The following is a 17,587-nucleotide window of genomic DNA, read 5'->3' as shown; positions in this document are numbered from 1 at the left end:
TTCTACTCGCATTCATGGCGGTAGGGGGTAGTTTGAATAACCCCAGGGGTAGGTATAGGGGATCAGCTTGACTGTTTTTCCTGTAAAATGTCCTCCTTAAGTTTACACAGATTTTTTTTCTTTTGCAGAAAAGAATGAAATACAATCAGCTTTAACAGAAGAAAATGAGATTATCGAACAAAAGGTCAAGTCTCACTCACTCGCAGAGACCCAGGTTACATCATCTGATTCCCGTACCATTTTTACCATTTTGGGGGCAGAGAAACCGATTATGTAAATTTTGCTAAAAGTGCTGTACGGAATAAAATTATACTGGCCTTTAGAAAGTTCAATTGATGCATCAGTTAAGATAAGGCAAGGCAGCTTTAATAAATAAAACCTATTTTTTCTTTTTGCAGACTGTAACAAAATCTGAGAAGACAGACAATGAAGAAAAAAACGAATTTGTAGACATGAAAGACAAGAGAAAAAAGGACACAGAAGAAGATGAGGAGGGTGAAAAGGAAACAGCGAACGAGAATTCCAAAGGTACGATAAGACGAGAAACGGGCCATCTGTTCTTTGGTGGGGTTCAACAATGTTATAGCCCACGTGGCATGGATAATGAAGTTATGATAGACGTGTTCTTACCAACACAGTATGTATTTTAACATGTGGCTGAGAAACCATCAAGATTTTCTTCTTCCTTTTCTTATCCCTTAGTCTCAGTGTTCCCTTTCTTCTTCTTCCTCCCCATTCTGCGACTTCTTCCATCGCCCTCCTCCTTTCGCATACCCTTTCTCCTTTCACATCCCTCCCTTCCCATTTCCCTTTTGTTATCAATTACTTTATTAGAGAGATACCTTGGTGAGAAGAATGTTTTTACTACACATTCCGTTGTGGAATATCGAGTAGTGAACTGCAGGGACCGGCATATGAAAATAAATATAAATTAGGATAATCATTTTTTACGTCTTGGAACAAGTATAGTGTTGCATTTTTTATGTTTCTTTATGGTCTATTTAAACTGAGGTCTGTCATTTTATAAACATTTACCAATACTAAAAAATCTGCAGTTTCTTTAGAAAACTTGGGATCATTTATTTGAATTTGTAATGCATTTTGGGAGGGAAAAAACATGGTTCTTACGCTTTTTATTGACAAAAATAACATCTAGAAAGACAAAATGAAAATCATACAACATATTATCTGTTGCCCTTACAGCTGAGCTCCTTCAAGACCAGGAAAAACCTTTAGAAAAGGCAGAAAGGAATACTACTCAAAACAAAGGGGACGAAAAGGAACCCAAGCCAGGTACAATCCTCGCCTTAGTAATACGTCCAAACTTCAGCTATGGCAACTCACATTTTTTGTTAACTTCAGCTAAAATGTGCACAACATACATGATATACAGCGTCAAAGTGGAGCTACATTAACCCCGGTGAGCGAGTGCTGGCCCATAGAAAAGAAAAGCCGGCACTCTACAGAGATCGTTAGCGTGAAGAGGGTGCAGCTGCCATCGATGGAGAATGATGAGAAAAGCTAGCAATGTATAGAACCAGAATGGACAGAAAACATCCAGGCTTTCGTGACATTCTGAAAGCACCATTATTTTGTAAATGTAACAAATATTAATTCATGAAACATTACATTTTTCTACAGAGGAAGAAAACAAATCGGATGAAAAGGACGAGAACGAGACGCAGCAGAATGGAGAAAATGAAATAAAGCAGGAAGAAGACGATGTGAAAAAAGAGGATAAGAACGGAAAACATAAATTCATGTTTAATATTGCAGATGGAGGATTTACAGGTAAAGTTTTGTTCAGCGATGGTAGTAAATGGCCTAACAGTGTTTTATAAGTCTCCTTTATCTATCTTTGTGTTCTAATATTTTTCAGAGCTTCACACGTTATGGCAAAATGAAGAAAGAGCTGCCACCACGTCCGGCAAGATTTATGATATTTGGCACAGAAGGCACGATTACTGGCTACTCGCTGGGATTGTCACGTATCCTTTAAAGGGAACATTTTATTTCATCATCGGTCATGTTCGTTAATGGAAACATTAGTAGCCAGGTAGCGGCGGACATGTCCATTTAGCCAACAGAGAATGCAAAAGGCCTGAAATGCGCCGCTGTGACACAGAAAGACACAGAAACTAAAATATAACGTGCACAGAAAGACAGAAAAGTTGAGGGAACAAAACACACAGTGAGACACAGCGAAAGATCAAAGCAATGTAGTTTCCAGCAAAATGCATCAGAATCCCGGTGGTCAGTGGCGGCTTTACCCCTCTGAAAAAGTCATGTGACCGGAAGGATTAATCAGCCTTCACCAAGATGGCCCCGTAAGCTTAATTACAGCCAGCGATGTTTATGGATTTCCACTGGGTTCAGGTCCATAAGGCTTTTTAAAATGGGCTGTAACCTTTAGTTATTGCACGTTGGCAGCTAGTCTAGAATGAATGCCATCAATAATAATAGTAATAATTACTAACTAATGTTTCAAAATTCTGCATGCTGCCGGTCGACGACTCTCAAAGACCAACCTTCAAGCCCCCCCATCCCATCTGGACTGGCCGTATTCATAATAATGGATCTTTTTGGTCAGCATTTGGCAGCCGGTAGAAGCGCGGGGCTGCTAAACATTGCAGGCGCTTTGACCTTTTCAGATTTTCAGTGTGAGGCTTGTTTCTGATTATTATTAATAGGTGTGACTTTTGTTTAACTTGATATGAGTGAGCACAATGCAGCTAATACGCCACTAATTAAAGGTTAAGTCTCTGTTGGAGGCCAACGTGTTTGTTCTTTAAAAAATATTTAATTGCTGTTGTAAAGCGATTTGTAGAGGAGAAGGCGTTGCAATGTGTATGTATATATATATTTATATATATATATTAAAGAGGGATTATCATTACTATTATTTTTATTAATAATAATAATTCATTGTTATTATCGTGGTATTAGATGTTGGATAATGCTGGGAGTTTCAGATGATGATCTCTGTAATGATAAGTGAGATTCTGTACGTAGGTCAGAGTTAGTCTGATGATGTTACACGTTTCCTTAATTTCATTATTCCAGCCATGGTTATGCCCGCTGGCAGGACATTCAGAACGACTCTCGGTATTTAATCTTAAATGAACCTTTTAAGTCGGAGATCCACAAAGGCAACTATTTGGAAATGAAGAACAAGTTTCTTGCGCGGAGATTTAAGGTATTTCACCATTAAGTCTCTACTTTCTTTAAGATCTCAAACTTTATTGATTCTAGAGCCAGCTTTATGTCCAGGATGGCCGGGGTCAGGCGGGGTGATGGTGGGGCGGCCCTGGCATTTTAAGGCCAGCAGCCTCCTGATGAAGTAAGCACAGCCGATGGCTGGATATGGGCGGCTGGATTTTTATGCAGATCAGGGAAGCGTGTGGCGTCGATGGCCCGGTGTCTCAGAGGACCAGTCCGTGTCTCAGGAACACCCCCTTGTTATTTAAGTCCATTTTATATACTGCTTCCTCTCTTTTCCAGTTGCTAGAACAAGCGCTTGTGATTGAGGAACAGCTCCGAAGGGCAGCCTACCTGAACATGACCCAAGATCCAACCCATCCAGCTATGGCCCTCAACGCTCGACTGGCTGAAGTAGAATGCCTTGCCGAGAGCCACCAGCATCTCTCCAAAGAATCATTAGCCGGGAACAAGCCTGCCAATGCAGTCCTGCATAAAGGTCTGTAGCCGTCGCCCGATGAAACACGATGATATGTTGGCGTTCTTCAGGGGAACTCTGTAATGGGAACCATGTTTCTTCAAGAGAGTTTCCTTGAGGGGTAGTAGAGTTACAGCTTTAAGATGTTCCTAAAATACTTCATTTAGATTTGGGATCTGGAAACCTCTCTGCATTGTATAATTTTTAAACATAAGGGTTTGAGGAAGAGTTTTCTGAATTTTGTCTGAAACTTATTATTTTACACATAGTATGTTCCAATGCTCGGATACGGTATCCACAACAAAAAGCAATTCTATCCACTTAGATTATGGAAATTTTAGTTTAAACCTAGAAGAACCAACATCTGGGTAAACGTGGTTGGCTGTAGCCCGGGTGGTGAGAGTTGTGTCTACAGTAACAATCACACATATATACGAGCCGCACACCTATACATGAAATGTTCCAGTGACTACAAACGTCCCAAATCACCCATTTCTATCCCGACTTCACCTTAGTGCCGCGACGCAGAACAGGTCGGTGGTTTAATAAAAGAACATCGCAGCGACCGTTATAGATCCGTAATGATCGATAGTCAGAGAAAACCGAGAAAAATGCTACAAGATAAACAGATTTTTAGTAATTTTTGTTTATTAGATCATTGGGGGAAACAATAACGGGAGGGGAAACACAGGAAGAATCTACGGGATCGGGAAAATCAACTTCTCTCGGGTCTTCATGGGTCTTTTTCTCAATTCCACAAACGCACATGCAGACAAATGTGAATTTTCCCGGCTTGAAGACCCTCTGAAAGAAATTTGCCATTTTTTGCCGGGGTGTTAATTTCGGCATCTCGGCGTCCGCGCTCATCTCCGCGCTCATCTCCTCTCTCATCTCCGCTCTCATCTCCTCTCTTATCTCAATTGGTGGGATTTCCAGACTGCTTTCGGAAATGCTCATCATCTCCACGTCCTCGGATGGTTGTTGAGGAGACTCGTCCTCGTCCTCGTCCTCATCCTCATAGGAAGACAATTCCCGTCCACCAAAGAGAACATCACTGAAATATGTCTCCAGATCTCCGGTGTAATCTTCACCAGAGTCCTCATCTTGGAAATCCCTTCCCGTGATGTCATCCTTCTCCATGATAGATCTCCATTCAATCGTCTCACTTTCTGTATAATTTATCATATAATCTCCACCTTCAGCCATCGCTCTTCTCCAAAATCACCACTACTGCAAGCAGCTGAGTGTCAGGTAGCGAGCCAACTGATTGTTCTGTGCCTTGTATGCACAGCCAGGTGATCTGCGCATCTGTGATGTCATAACTCCACAGAACAGACAACGATCCTCCATATCAACGCACTGTATCTAAGGTAAACAAAGTGACATTTCTAGAACAAAACCAAATAATAATTCGCAAACCCCCCACACGGGGTATACGATGTAATCACTTTTGTCTGCATGTGCGTTTGTGGAATTGAGTAAAAGACCCATGAAGACCCAAGAGAAGTTGATTTTCCCGATCCCGTAGATTCTTCCTGTGTTTCCCCTCCCGTTATTGTTTCCCCCAATGATCTAATAAACAAAAATAACTAAAAATCTGTTTTATCTTGTAGCATTTTTCTTGATTTTCTCTGACTATCGATCATTACGGATCTACAACGGTCGCTGCGATGTTCTTTTATTAAACCACCGACCTGTTCTGCGTCGCGGCACTAAGTTGTAGTCGGGATAGAAATGGGTGATTTGGGACGTTTGTAGTCACTGGAACATTTCATGTATCGGTGCGCGGCTCGTATATATGTGTGATTGTTACTGAAGACACAACTCTCACCACCCCGGCTACAGCCAACCTCATAAGCAAGAAGGACGGCTACAGAGAGCGAGTGGGGGGGGGGCCGGGACGGTTTATGGAGAAATAAAGTGTAAAGACTGATGAAGAAATAATAAAAACGTTTGGGATAAAATTTCAGGGGTAGAAGTAAAGGGCTGTCAAATTCTTGCCCGTGTTTCAGGCAGTAGATTCCTTTACATGCGTCGCTTTGTGTCATGTTGCAGTTTTGAATCAGTTAGAGGAGCTGTTGAGTGACATGAAAGCGGATGTGACGCGTTTACCCTCAATGCTCTCTCGAATACCACCGGTCGCTGCCCGTCTTCAGATGTCAGAACGGAGCATCCTTAGCAGGCTGACCAACCGAGGAGGCGACTCTGCAGTCCAGGTCAGATAATTAAAAAAGAATGTTCTCCCGAGGATGTTAATCCTGCGCAAGCAATGTTCTGGTTATTATGGTTGTATAGGACATTCAGACAACAGATGTACTGAAAATGTATTGTTTACCGAAATATTTCTTAGCATCTATCCCGCTACATGAATAGCTCTGTATTTAGAACCCGAGTATAGTCAGACGTGGCAGCTCATTTGTATTGTAAGAAGGTGTAAAATGTGTCAGGTATGAAAGACTCCCATAAGTACTTTTGAAGGTGTAAATGTAACTCAATGAGTCTGGCTCAATAAAACACAGGGTGGTTTCTGAGGTCCGGTCTCCAGATGTATTGGGGTTTATTTAAGTGCTAGGTTTTAGGATCGGAGTGAAGCACCCTTAAACAGTTAATTTACCCCAGTTTGACCTTGAACTAGCTATAATGTATTCAATCCAGACATACCTTTCTCTTTCAGTTTTCTATTTTTTCTCTTTTGAGTCCTTTCCCTCTTTCATTTTTTACTTTCTGTTCCCTTTCTTTCACTTCCTCTTTTCCTTTCATTTATTTAATTTCCCATTTCTTTTATTTTCGCTTTCTCTTATTTCCCTTTTCTTTCACTTCCCTTGCTGATCTTTTTTTACTTTTTCTTTGTTTTCCCTTAAATTTATTTCATTTTCCTTTCATTTCACTTCCCTTTTTCAATTTAATTTACGCTCTTCCCCTTTCTTTCTTGAAAAATCAGTTGATTTATTTTTCTGTTTTTCAGGGATCATTTGGATCCTCTCAAGTGTACAACAATAATTTTGGCCCAAATTTCAGAGGACCTGGTCCAGGCAATATAGTCAACTACAGCCAGATGCCTCTGGGGCCGTACGTGACCGGTAGGTTGACCTCTCACTGCTGTCAGAGTTTTAAAAAGTAACAAAAGACTGGGTACCTATAATTTCAAGTAGACTTCCAGTAAGCTTAGAGGACACGAGGCAAGCAAGATGTTTTCTCTCTCACCAATAGATTTTTAGCCGTTTCCGAGATACTCCCTTGTGACATCTTCATTTCCAAAGGAGGTAAGAAGACTCATGTCTCCATGACCAACCTCATTTCTTGCCATGTGTCGATGGTGGTGCATTAAGTTGCGATTCCCACTGCTTGCCATTGTAATATACGATTGACACACGCACAAAGAAACCAGCCATTCATCTTGTTTGCCTTTTTAACCTGTTGAGTTCCAGAGGGGGTTATAAGCGTTGCCTCTTCCTCCTGATCCTTGGAGGATCAAGCACGTGGTGGCTGTCGGCGAGATGGCGGGTCACGCTTGCAGCATGCGGTTGTGTTACATGCTAGTATATATATTTATATTCACAACCACCCAACAATATCAACCTTTTCAGCACCATGGACATAAGCAACACACCAGAAAACACGGAAATAGTTAAATATCGGACCTTACTTGATTTAATCATCCATTTGCGTTTGTGGAGAAGGCGGTTTAGCCCAGGACACGATGGGTGAATTACTGGTGTGTGGTTGTGTAGTGTTTTAGTGTGGTTGTCCACTGTAATGACAGTCTGGCCTGTCTTGTCGATACCGTGTGATGATGTCATAACTTGCTACGCTTCCTGCATCATTCAAGGAGGTCTGAGCCAAAACCTACGCTTATTTTGCCCCAAACAATGAACAGCTGAATACTTTCCGTGGCTTTCCTAAATATACGGGTCTCTGAATGCCCGCGCCGTCACCACACAGGGGCAAAAATACGTTGCTTTAAAACCGTTGACGTTTTAATCCCTTTCAGCGGAAACATAGTAGACTTAAAAATATCGCAATCAATATTAATCCTCCGCTATAAATTATTTACCCAGACATGTACTCTGACATTACAGAAAACGTGTTTAAGTGCACAGAGAACGGCTGCAACGTTGAATTATTAATTGCTCTCAATTACTGTACGGAATCCGCTGCTAGAAATGTGTTGTTTCATGTAGCGCCATCATATTCCACAGCGATGTACAATGGGTAAACGGGACGTGCATAACATAAGAGTTTGTGTTACAGAAATGAAAGGTAAGGAGGACCCTGCTCAAAGGAGCTGACAATCTAGAAGTGACTTTGGTTATGCATATTAAGTGATTTGGGTGCAAAGCTTAAAAAGTGGTTATTATCGCCATCACCTTTAAACAATGTTTACATTGATCCTGTGTATTTAATATATGTTTAACGGTTTGCTATACGTGTAACGGTTTGATATACGTGTGACGGTTTGATATACGTGTAACGGTTTGATATACGTGTAACGGTTTGATATACGTGTAACGCTTTGATATACGTGTAACGGTTATAAACAAATACCTGTTCTGTTTCTGCAGCGCCAAACGGGACACACACAAGTTACCCGGACAAAAAAAACGTAGATTCCTTGAAGGATTGTATGCCATTGGAGCGTAAAGGGAGACTTAATGACATCATCTTTATTGAAGATTAAATCACAGCCACAAGCGTGATGAACGCAGAGACAGCCATATTCATACTACGTCCCGCTAAGCGTCACACGGACTGTTCATTATATGTTTTTATTTTTTGCACTTTTTCTCAATTGAAGACTTGAAGAGTTTGTCTCGCTGAAAGCGGAATTACTTACGAAGGATGGCAGTTTTGTCATCTCCTTTTATTGGCCTTTAAAACGAATCCTGTTTGTTGTCTAAGAGTTTGAGTGCCGGGTAGGGAGTCTGTTTACCCTTTGTGTGCCAAAGGAGTGGGATGCGCATTGCTAATGTTTTCCACCGGCCTGGTGGTCAGAGGGGTCGAATCTTTGTATCTTTTTGTTTTTTCGGCGGTCGCATGCATTTACTACGCTCTCCAGATAAGGTTTGGCACTTATAAAGTTGTTAATATTTTTTTCCTCGATGACTGGAAGTGGGAATTTCCAAAATAAAGACTCGCGTTTTGCCGCTGCAGACCTATTGACTTTACGCTTCTGTCAAGCCTTTGTGCACTAGAACGCTATTTACAAAGGATAAGTACGTAACCGTTGGTTAATTGGAGAATTAAAGTATTTGATCTATACCGAATATGCCATACGCATGCGTTTTAGTAAAAATGTTTTTTTTTTCCATATTAGATTTTCCATTCGAATATTCCAGAGGCTGATTTATTTTTACTTCTGGGTTATAACCATCTGTTAGCTGGAGGGCCATTATCACAACACACTTGACATGAAGTGCCGCTCTCTTTAAAGGTGGATTGTCCCATCTCCTGATGGACCAAAGATACATGCATATGACATCATCAGAGGGTGAAGGGGTGCTGTTTGGAGGGGGTATAGAAAAGAAACGCATTAGGGGAAATGTCATTGAGGGAAGAGAAGGGAGCATGTGAAGGGGGGGCATGGAGGCCGAAAAAATTAAGATCAGCGTTTTGTGAAAAAGAAGTAATGGAATTGAAGGTGTGTAGCAGAGAGAAGAGTTGGAAGGGATAAAGTGAGGAGAGATTAGGACCCAGGGTAAAGACTAAAGTCACCCAGGATCGTATTATAAAGTCCATGTGCCAGTTCTTGGCCATGAACACTTGACATTTGGGTAGAACTGTAGTTCCCTGCTGTGGGACCCTCGGATGTAGGATGTGGGGTCCCTTTCATCACTCTTTCCCTAAACCAACGTTGTGTCTCGCATATCTTTTGGCAGCGGTGGCGGGTGTCACACTACGTGGTTATTTGGCCAAGAACACAACCATGAGGGTCAGTGAGTTAAATAATGTACCCACGGAAAGCTGCAGCTGGGAGCAACATCCAGTAACGACAGATCAATAGTTTAAAATAATATCACATTTTAGCTGGCAGTATTATTAGCATTATTGGTCTGCGTTAGCAAATTAAAACATTCCAATTAATTAGTAATATAGCACTTTAATTTAGGATGCTTTAAAAGTGCGTACCAAACTGATCGTATGTATATATTTCTAAAATGGTATTTTTTGCCTATATTTTTTTTGTTTATATACAGTTTAAAGCAATAAAAATACACAAAACACTGAAGATTCACTAAATACTGAAGTTCAGGCCATGGATGCTTCCTCCTTACCTAGACATTTCTGCCGCATCGCCTTTTGTACCACGTGGGGTTAAACACAGCTATTCTGATATTGTTAGAGCACTTCAGCCCCCTTTGGCGCACTTTTTGGTCCTTGACTGGATACAAATGGTTTCTAAGCTTCAAAGATGTCTTTTTTGTTGCACTTATAGCAGATTCTTATTAAACATCCATGTCCAATAGGAAGAAATATCCAGGAACAGACTAACAATTTTAGGCCCATTCCGTTGCTGGGCATAGAGATAAAATCACCTTTTATACATTTCCCTTATAATTAATCGACTATATGGAATTATACTCAATATCGGGGTATTAGGAAAAATATTCCTACTGCCAGGAGGCCTTATATTACAACACTGGGAGTACCTTAGTATCATTTAATTTTTAAAATCCATTATTATGGATGAATTGGGACAGTTTATCAAAAAACCCAAGTGTCCATCAGCAGAACAAGCAAAACCATCTAGTTGGTTCTATGCACTAGGGGAAAAGAGGATCTAAGTCCATATCAATGGTGCCCAAAGGCGTTCATCTACGTTACCGAGTGCATGGAATGGTCCGTTTAATAATTCCGGAGTCATCTGTTGAGATAAGGAGGGAACAGATTAAACCCAAACACCATCTTGCCGGTTTACTAAAATGGTGACATGCTGTCAAGGTTGAATTTGAAGTCTTTGGGTTTTGCGGTTGAGCATCGTCCAGATACATTCTACAGCATATGAGTTTGTTTGATCTATCTAGAGCCGTTCTGGGACAACCTCCTTTTGAGTCGGGTTACTTTTGTTGAGTTGGTTTCCATTTCCCACTTTGTCTTTTTCTCAACTTACAAGCTGCTTTGCTTTTTATTGATGATATGAACTGGAAGCCGAGCAGAAGTAGATCGACTTGAGTTGCAGTCAAGTTGCTCTGTTTTGCCCAACTCAGTCGAGATAACACTGAAGCAACTTGGATTGATTGTCAGCTCAGAACATTTGGGAACAGAGCCCAGAATTATATTCAATTCATTTACATTGGGCCTTAGAGAATAGGCACCTTTGATTTTTCCAGAATAAACCTGGTATATTTTTTTTTGTTACTGGCACTTAAGGCAAATGCACTAATTAATCTTCATTTTGTACAATCACTTTTTCATTGTAACATCTTGAAGCGAATATTTGTGTAGCGAATGCATACGTATCTATACACCTTGTATAGGTGCTACTTGAAGGTAACGATGACTGTAAATGTATCGCCGTGACCAGCCTTTCATTTGCGCTTTCTAAACAGTTCTTCTTATGTTTACATTGTAAGAATTACCCTCAACATTCCACTAAATGCTAACATTCATGCGCTAGAAGTATCAACGAGGCAACTCTTGCAGCGATGGGATTCAGTTACGCTTACTCAGCATTAAAATAGCACTTGAAAATATAAAGCAAAACAAAACCGAGGTTGGACTCATTGCCTTTACTGCTTAAATAAGATGACTGTTCAATTATTCTACATTTTCCGGATTGTGACGAGATTGTGAAAGCTGAAATATGAAAACCTTTTTTTAGGAGACTTTTCTTTGTGCATTTAAGCAGTATGCGGAGATCAACAGTCCTCATCCAAGAAGACGGGACTTTGACCGTCCCGATCACATTTACCGTGTATTATGTGTGTGTTTTGTTATATGTGTTTAATAAATCATTTCAAATTTAAATTGTGTTTTAGACTCCAAGGCTGTCATTGTGGAGGAAATGCAGATGGACCAAAATAAACATTCTGTTGTCCCTAAACTGTTGTTTCTCAACCCAACGATCCATCAGAAAAGGTCATTGTTCCCCAAATGGAATAAATGCAGATTCTAGATGTAGCCTTCAAGATGTTTTATTTGATTCCCATCATGGCTGACTGTATCGGGGCCGACAACATTGTTTTTACTAGTTATTCCTACCAAGGAAAATCAGCCATTATACCGTTTCTTGATCATTTTAACAGACCCATTATTGGGAATTACACTTTTTTTTTTTTCTTAGTTTAAAATCATTATTTTTGGAGGGTGACCTTCAAAAATCACCACTGCAATAAATGTACTTAAACCCCCCCCCACATAAACTGTGAATATTGAATTAAATTAAAATGTTTGTAAGTGGTAAGTGATTTAACTATGGATAATAAACTCCAGCCAGCTAGATCTAGAACATATGGAACATGGTGAAGTAGGCCTCATGGGGGGGTAATACTTTTCAGAACTATTACGGTGGTCTCCCTAAAAGGGGTGTATATATAATTACAAGAAAATACAAACCCGAGAAAACCAGCGCAAGACCATCGTTTCATTATTTTTTTTTTTTATTGTCATTCCATAAATATTAGCTGTCAATCTCTGAACATTTGTTCCGAAGCACAATACACACCGCAATCTCTGGCTCATAATGTAAGAAGCTTAACACAACCAAAATATATACAGAATTATAAAAAAAGACAGTATTTGTATTTACAGAACATTAACTAAACATAACAGACAGATTCAATCCGCCGCCTCGGGCTTCCTAAACGTCAAGTTAAAGCATGGTGACTGTGCCAAAAAAAAAAAAATGCAAACGAAAGCCCCGCGACTAAAACTCCAATCTATATCTTTTAGGATTTCAGGAAGCCTGCGAGGTCCAAACTTTCTCCTGTTTTTATTTTTGTGCGACACGTATTACAATCTCTCGTAGTGGAGGAGGAGGAGGAGGAGGAGGAGGAAAGGTACGTTTTAAAAGGAAACGTTAAAGCGTTTTGGCACCCTACAGGATCAGTTCAGCGATAAGAACGTCTCTACAAAAAGAAGGGCTGACGTGGCAAGGAGATACGGCGCGATAAACTTAGTAACCGTTGGAAAGACGTCCTTTGAACATGCTGAAAGGGGTTTGTAGCGTAACAATGTCTACCCTCGGTAAGACGTATCGGGAGATACGGAAACATTCTATCACACGTTGGTGAAAGCATGAATTAAAAGATGTTTATGGATATGTGAGTTGAATAGTAAAGGGATTTACATTCAGTGCCTTTCATCCAAAGCTTGCGTTCTTGATATATGCATTTTTTTCCCTTTGAGGGATTTAAGTCCATGAGTTGTGGTTTCCACGGAGAATTGCTTTTTTTATGCACATTGAGTGATTCCGTATGTTTTATATACAATTAGGGAGCCGGTTCATACTTTTAGATAATAATCTAATGCAGGAAAACTAAACGGATCAGAAAACATGAGCATATTTCCGAGGGAATTATACGTATTAAAACATACATTATGGGCATCGCTTTTGGTGGGACAGGAGCAGCGCCGACGCTTAAACCGAGATACGTGGAGGGACAGAAAGCTAAGCAAAGTCCTTTTCTAACACAATTACCCTCCACACTCCACTCATATACTTGGCACCAGTCATTAAACTGTCCCTTGGCGCCATGAGGAAGATAAGACCCTGCGAGAGGTTCTTGGGTTGACATCACCGCGGACTCCCCGCATTACACCGCCCCGACATCCAAACCTCACAAAATGCCTTTCTACCAAGCGCACAGAAAATGTGATATAGAAAGTTTAAGTCTCCGATATCCCTTCGATATTAGTAGCCGTACAATTCCAGCTCTATGCGTAACGGTGATCGCCGGGATTGTTATGGCCGATCTCTGGTCACGCGGCAGGACTGACTACACATGGTAGAAAGGGTTAATAATGGTTTTATATTGAATGTTTGGAGCATGAATTAAGATCTCGCTGTATTTAAGCTTTGTAAGTAATTCCGTTTTAAGCTCACATGGCATCTGAGATTGAAAGCAGGCACTACGATGGAGATCGTTCCGTATCCACCAGCCATTACGTCTGAAGGGGTAGTAAGTGCACTTGGCGAGTCGGAGAAGAACTCGCTGTTAACGCAGATAAATGTTAATATCCGCACCACTTCCAATAATAATAATAATAACGAGGCGACCATACTGACTGGTAAAAGACAATTTACTCCTCAGAGACCCAACCCAAGGTGGTTCACAACATACGGCACAACACGGACGCTCGTAAACACGCGTGTGGGGAGTTCTAGTGCTACAGTACCGATCCCCTATGTGCAAAGAAACGTGAGACCTCACTCATTGGACCTGAGAAAATAATTCTCGCTTGTCAGCAAAGTGCTTAGATTTCCAGTCCAAAAATACACAACGCCAACGATAATCATTCATACGACAATTAATGTGCAACATTATAAAAGAAATACACGCGTGGAGAGCAAAACCCGGACACATAGTATTCCGCAAATACGGGTTACGGATCCACTCGACAGACCGTGAGCGTGCACTCTGCAGAAGAAACTGATCTTTAGGGTCCGGATGCAAACAGTCCGACAGACTTACCGCGATATGACACAAAGAAATAAACCGAACCAATGATGTCATCTGTAATACCAGCCATTATACTACAAATGTATCTTTTTACTATTTGTAAACACATTAAGGGCAAAAAACCCCAAAACATCATGGAGAACGAGGGGAGATGGAGGATGAGGAGAGATGGAGAAGGAGGAGAGATGGAGGACGAGGAGAGATGGAGGATGAGGAGAGATGGAGAAGGAGGAGAGATGGAGGATGAGGAGAGATGGAGAAGGAGGAGAGATGGAGGACGAGGAGAGATGGAGGATGAGGAGAGATGGAGGATGAGGAGAGATGGAGAAGGAGGAGAGATGGAGGACGAGGAGAGATGGAGGACGAGGGGAGATGGGGAAGGAGGAGAGATGGGGAAGGAGGAGAGATGGGGAAGGAGGAGAGATGGAGAAGGAGGAGAGATGGAGAATGGGCATACCTGGGAACAGGTAACTCGAAGCCCTCCCTCTTTAGAGGCAGTGACTTTGACATGGATGTGACTAGACACAAAAGGGGCGGAGTTTTTAAGGCTAGTCCTGGACATATTACATTTTGTATGGGGTGGGAGGGGAATAGGGCAGAGAGTGGGCGTGTCTAAATACTGCTCCCTCGACCCAGAGAGAGAGCCCGGTGAGCTGGAGACTTCCCTGTATGAGTACGGGCAGACACACGGGACAAGAAGCAACATTCACTTCTAAATGGAAGTTTAAGACGTCTTAGTGCCTGCCGGGAGCGAACTTCACACAACAATGTTTGTATGTATATAATAGGCAAAAAATAAGAGGCATCTGTAAGGTGAAACATCAAGAACAGCTGCCGCGAGGCAAGAACTCGCAACATTATTAACAAATCCGGGAGATTTTGGACGCAGACACGGAACGTTTTCCTTTCGCTAAAAGTTTCGTAGATCCGAACAAAAATAGAAAGACGCATGAATTAAACGATTCTAAAAAATTATAGATATTCCAGTTCTAGAGGCACAGATAAAAATTAGAAAAGGCATGTGCAGTTTTTTTTTTTTTAGAAAGGTTAATACACAAAATCGGATTATTTTCTCCCGGCCGGTCGCATTTCTTGCGCCAGGAGCGATGCAAACGAAAGCGCTCAGCTCATGCCTGAACCGGAGGAGACGGACAGCTTTAACACAGAAGAAGTTACATTTTCACACGGTATTCCACGAACGGCCGAGCGACCGCGTCCTCCGACTACGTTTGTGCAGCTAAACAAATCGGCGGGTACTTGTACACGTTAAGCGGATGAGTTCTTACATTAATACTTTGCACGGTCTCCCGACGTTATGTGGATTTATTTCTGTATTCTTGGGATTTTTGACGCCGTCGCGCTCCACTTTGATCTGTAAAGCTTTAAAGCAGGCGACCCGCGGGACAGGAGGATCGTGGTGGCCCGTCCAAACTGCAGCCGCCATTACGACCGATAGTCCTTTTTGCTATAAGGCTTATTGCCCAAAATACTATCAATCTCGTGAATAATGGAAGATGACAGCTTTGGAAGAACCTGTGATAAAAAATAAAAAAAAATGGAAAGAAACAGATTTAATCTAAAGAAATATATACTGTTATTGACCTCAAGGGGTTTATTCACTAAAGTGAGAGTTTGCAGTAGAGATTGTGGGGACAATATCTGAAAGTCAGACTTTAGTGACTAAGCCCCTAAAAGAGATCCAATTGACATTATCGCCAAAGGGTACATTTAACATACGGGGGGGGGGTGCATGTAACATACACGCACTGATTATGTACTCTACCTGTATCGCTCCAATGTTCTCTAGAAGTTGTTCCGCGTTTGATGCACCCAGTAAGACCGAGCTGACCCCTTCATTCCTCAGACACCAGGCTGCAACGACAAGAACCACATTCTACCTTCAACCGAAAGTAACGTCTGCGTGTGCTGCGACAGACCCAAGCATTGCACTCAGACGCTGGACAGAACCTCCATATTGGGTCTGATGGCACAAGTACTGCTGAGTTTTCATGGGGGGGGGGGCGGGATTGCCAGCGATCTGGTAAATATGTAGCCACCAGAATCTTGCTCACATTCCGTATATATTTATATATATATATGTATGTATGTATGATCTCGACAGTAATAAGCCAAGCTACAGGCTGCAGCTGCCGAAGAACCGGTGGATAATTATGCACATGCACCAGCACGTGCACACTCTCCTCTCGCAGCTGAATTCAGCTTAAACCCAGCGCAGACCCTTCTGTGCCTCTGGCAACCTAACAGACCGGCTAATGCCCCCGATCCATGAAAGCTTTACAGGATTTATCACAGGACACGGGGAGGCTGAGAGGACGAACTGCTCCTTTAAGGACAGGGAACCAAAAAGATGGCTGCGCCGTCACATGTTATTCTGTAATCCTGACGCAAACTGTCATTAAAGACCACCCGGGTTCCGCGTTTTCTGCTAATAAAGAAGCACGATGGCGCGACCGAAAGAACGTCAGCTTGGCGTCTTCCTGCCGTTTAAACATTCAACGTGGCAAAACAACAAAAATGCGGTAAATTATAAACCGAGCTTCACAGAGAGCGGGTTTCTACTCCTAAAATCCAAACTGACCTCATTAACAAAATCAGGAAAAAATAAAGCTGAAAACAAACCAAAAAGTGATCATATTAATGGAGGGAGGGTCATTTGCTTACATTTTCAGATAGATCATTCAGTTAGTCCTAATTATAAACATGTTTAAGCCGAGCGATGCACCCCGTGGCTTACCGATAGCCAGCTGCGGGAGGGTGCAGCCCAAACGTTCCGCGATGGCTTGGAGCTCTTTTAACTTTGCCTGCTGTCGCCGTCCTTCTTCACTCAAAATTTTGTCTTTTAGCCACTGATAACCCTTCAGAAAGAACAATAAACATTCCGGAACTTATCACATGATTATTTCATGATACGTCGCGATGTAATGCGGTGAAAGAATCACAGAGGCCGGGTTCGGCCCTTGATTATACAGAAGCCGCTGTAGGAAATGTTTTAAGGTGAGGTTTTTTTATTTTTTATTTTTAAAGTATTATGGGGTTACTCTCAAAAACCTTGATGATAAAAACGATATAATCTGATAACATAAGAATTATTTGACTGCTAATTATTTAGTTTTTTTGGGGAATTTTTTTAAAGTAACGAAAAAAAGAAAAAAAACTTTCTGCAGTGGGTCTGGTACCTTCAAGGACGCTCGAGAATAAGGTGGGATTCCGCCATCGTATTTTCCGGAAACGATCCCGCAGGCGAGTGGAGACCAGGTCATGGCTCCCACAC

At 41.6% G+C, this 17,587-nt stretch overlaps 2 protein-coding genes across 11 annotated transcripts in view; one reads left to right on the top strand and one right to left on the bottom strand.

Annotated features, from left to right (window-relative positions):
• CHD5 (chromodomain helicase DNA binding protein 5) overlaps positions 1-8,940 on the top strand; it is a 54,185-nt gene extending 45,245 nt beyond the window's left edge. For 2 of the 3 annotated variants that reach the window (XM_053452488.1, XM_053452490.1), the window contains exons 31-40: positions 129-214; positions 399-528; positions 1,204-1,293; positions 1,642-1,791; positions 1,880-1,988; positions 3,064-3,196; positions 3,502-3,697; positions 5,732-5,892; positions 6,642-6,756; positions 8,239-8,940. In XM_053452488.1, the coding sequence (XP_053308463.1) occupies positions 129-214; positions 399-528; positions 1,204-1,293; positions 1,642-1,791; positions 1,880-1,988; positions 3,064-3,196; positions 3,502-3,697; positions 5,732-5,892; positions 6,642-6,756; positions 8,239-8,354 (1,286 nt within the window). In that variant the 3' untranslated portion in view covers positions 8,355-8,940. The remainder of the gene's footprint in view (positions 1-128; positions 215-398; positions 529-1,203; positions 1,294-1,641; positions 1,792-1,879; positions 1,989-3,063; positions 3,197-3,501; positions 3,698-5,731; positions 5,893-6,641; positions 6,757-8,238) is intronic. The other variant, XM_053452489.1, reaches the window with a different exon arrangement.
• A 6,159-nt stretch (positions 8,941-15,099) lies between these two features.
• Positions 15,100-17,587, bottom strand: part of KCNAB2 (potassium voltage-gated channel subfamily A regulatory beta subunit 2) — a 56,111-nt gene continuing 53,623 nt past the window's right edge. For all 8 annotated transcript variants that reach the window (XM_053452496.1, XM_053452498.1, XM_053452497.1 and 5 more), the window contains 4 exons: positions 17,493-17,587; positions 17,051-17,171; positions 16,079-16,167; positions 15,100-15,828 (listed from right to left, as the gene is read on the bottom strand). In XM_053452496.1, the coding sequence (XP_053308471.1) occupies positions 15,739-15,828; positions 16,079-16,167; positions 17,051-17,171; positions 17,493-17,587 (395 nt within the window). In that variant the 3' untranslated portion in view covers positions 15,100-15,738. The remainder of the gene's footprint in view (positions 15,829-16,078; positions 16,168-17,050; positions 17,172-17,492) is intronic.

This window comes from Spea bombifrons, chromosome 12 (assembly GCF_027358695.1).
Source record: "Spea bombifrons isolate aSpeBom1 chromosome 12, aSpeBom1.2.pri, whole genome shotgun sequence".
Lineage (NCBI taxonomy): Eukaryota > Metazoa > Chordata > Amphibia > Anura > Pelobatidae > Spea > Spea bombifrons.
Note: the sequence above shows the minus strand (reverse complement) of the source record. Positions and strands in the feature narration are given on the sequence as shown.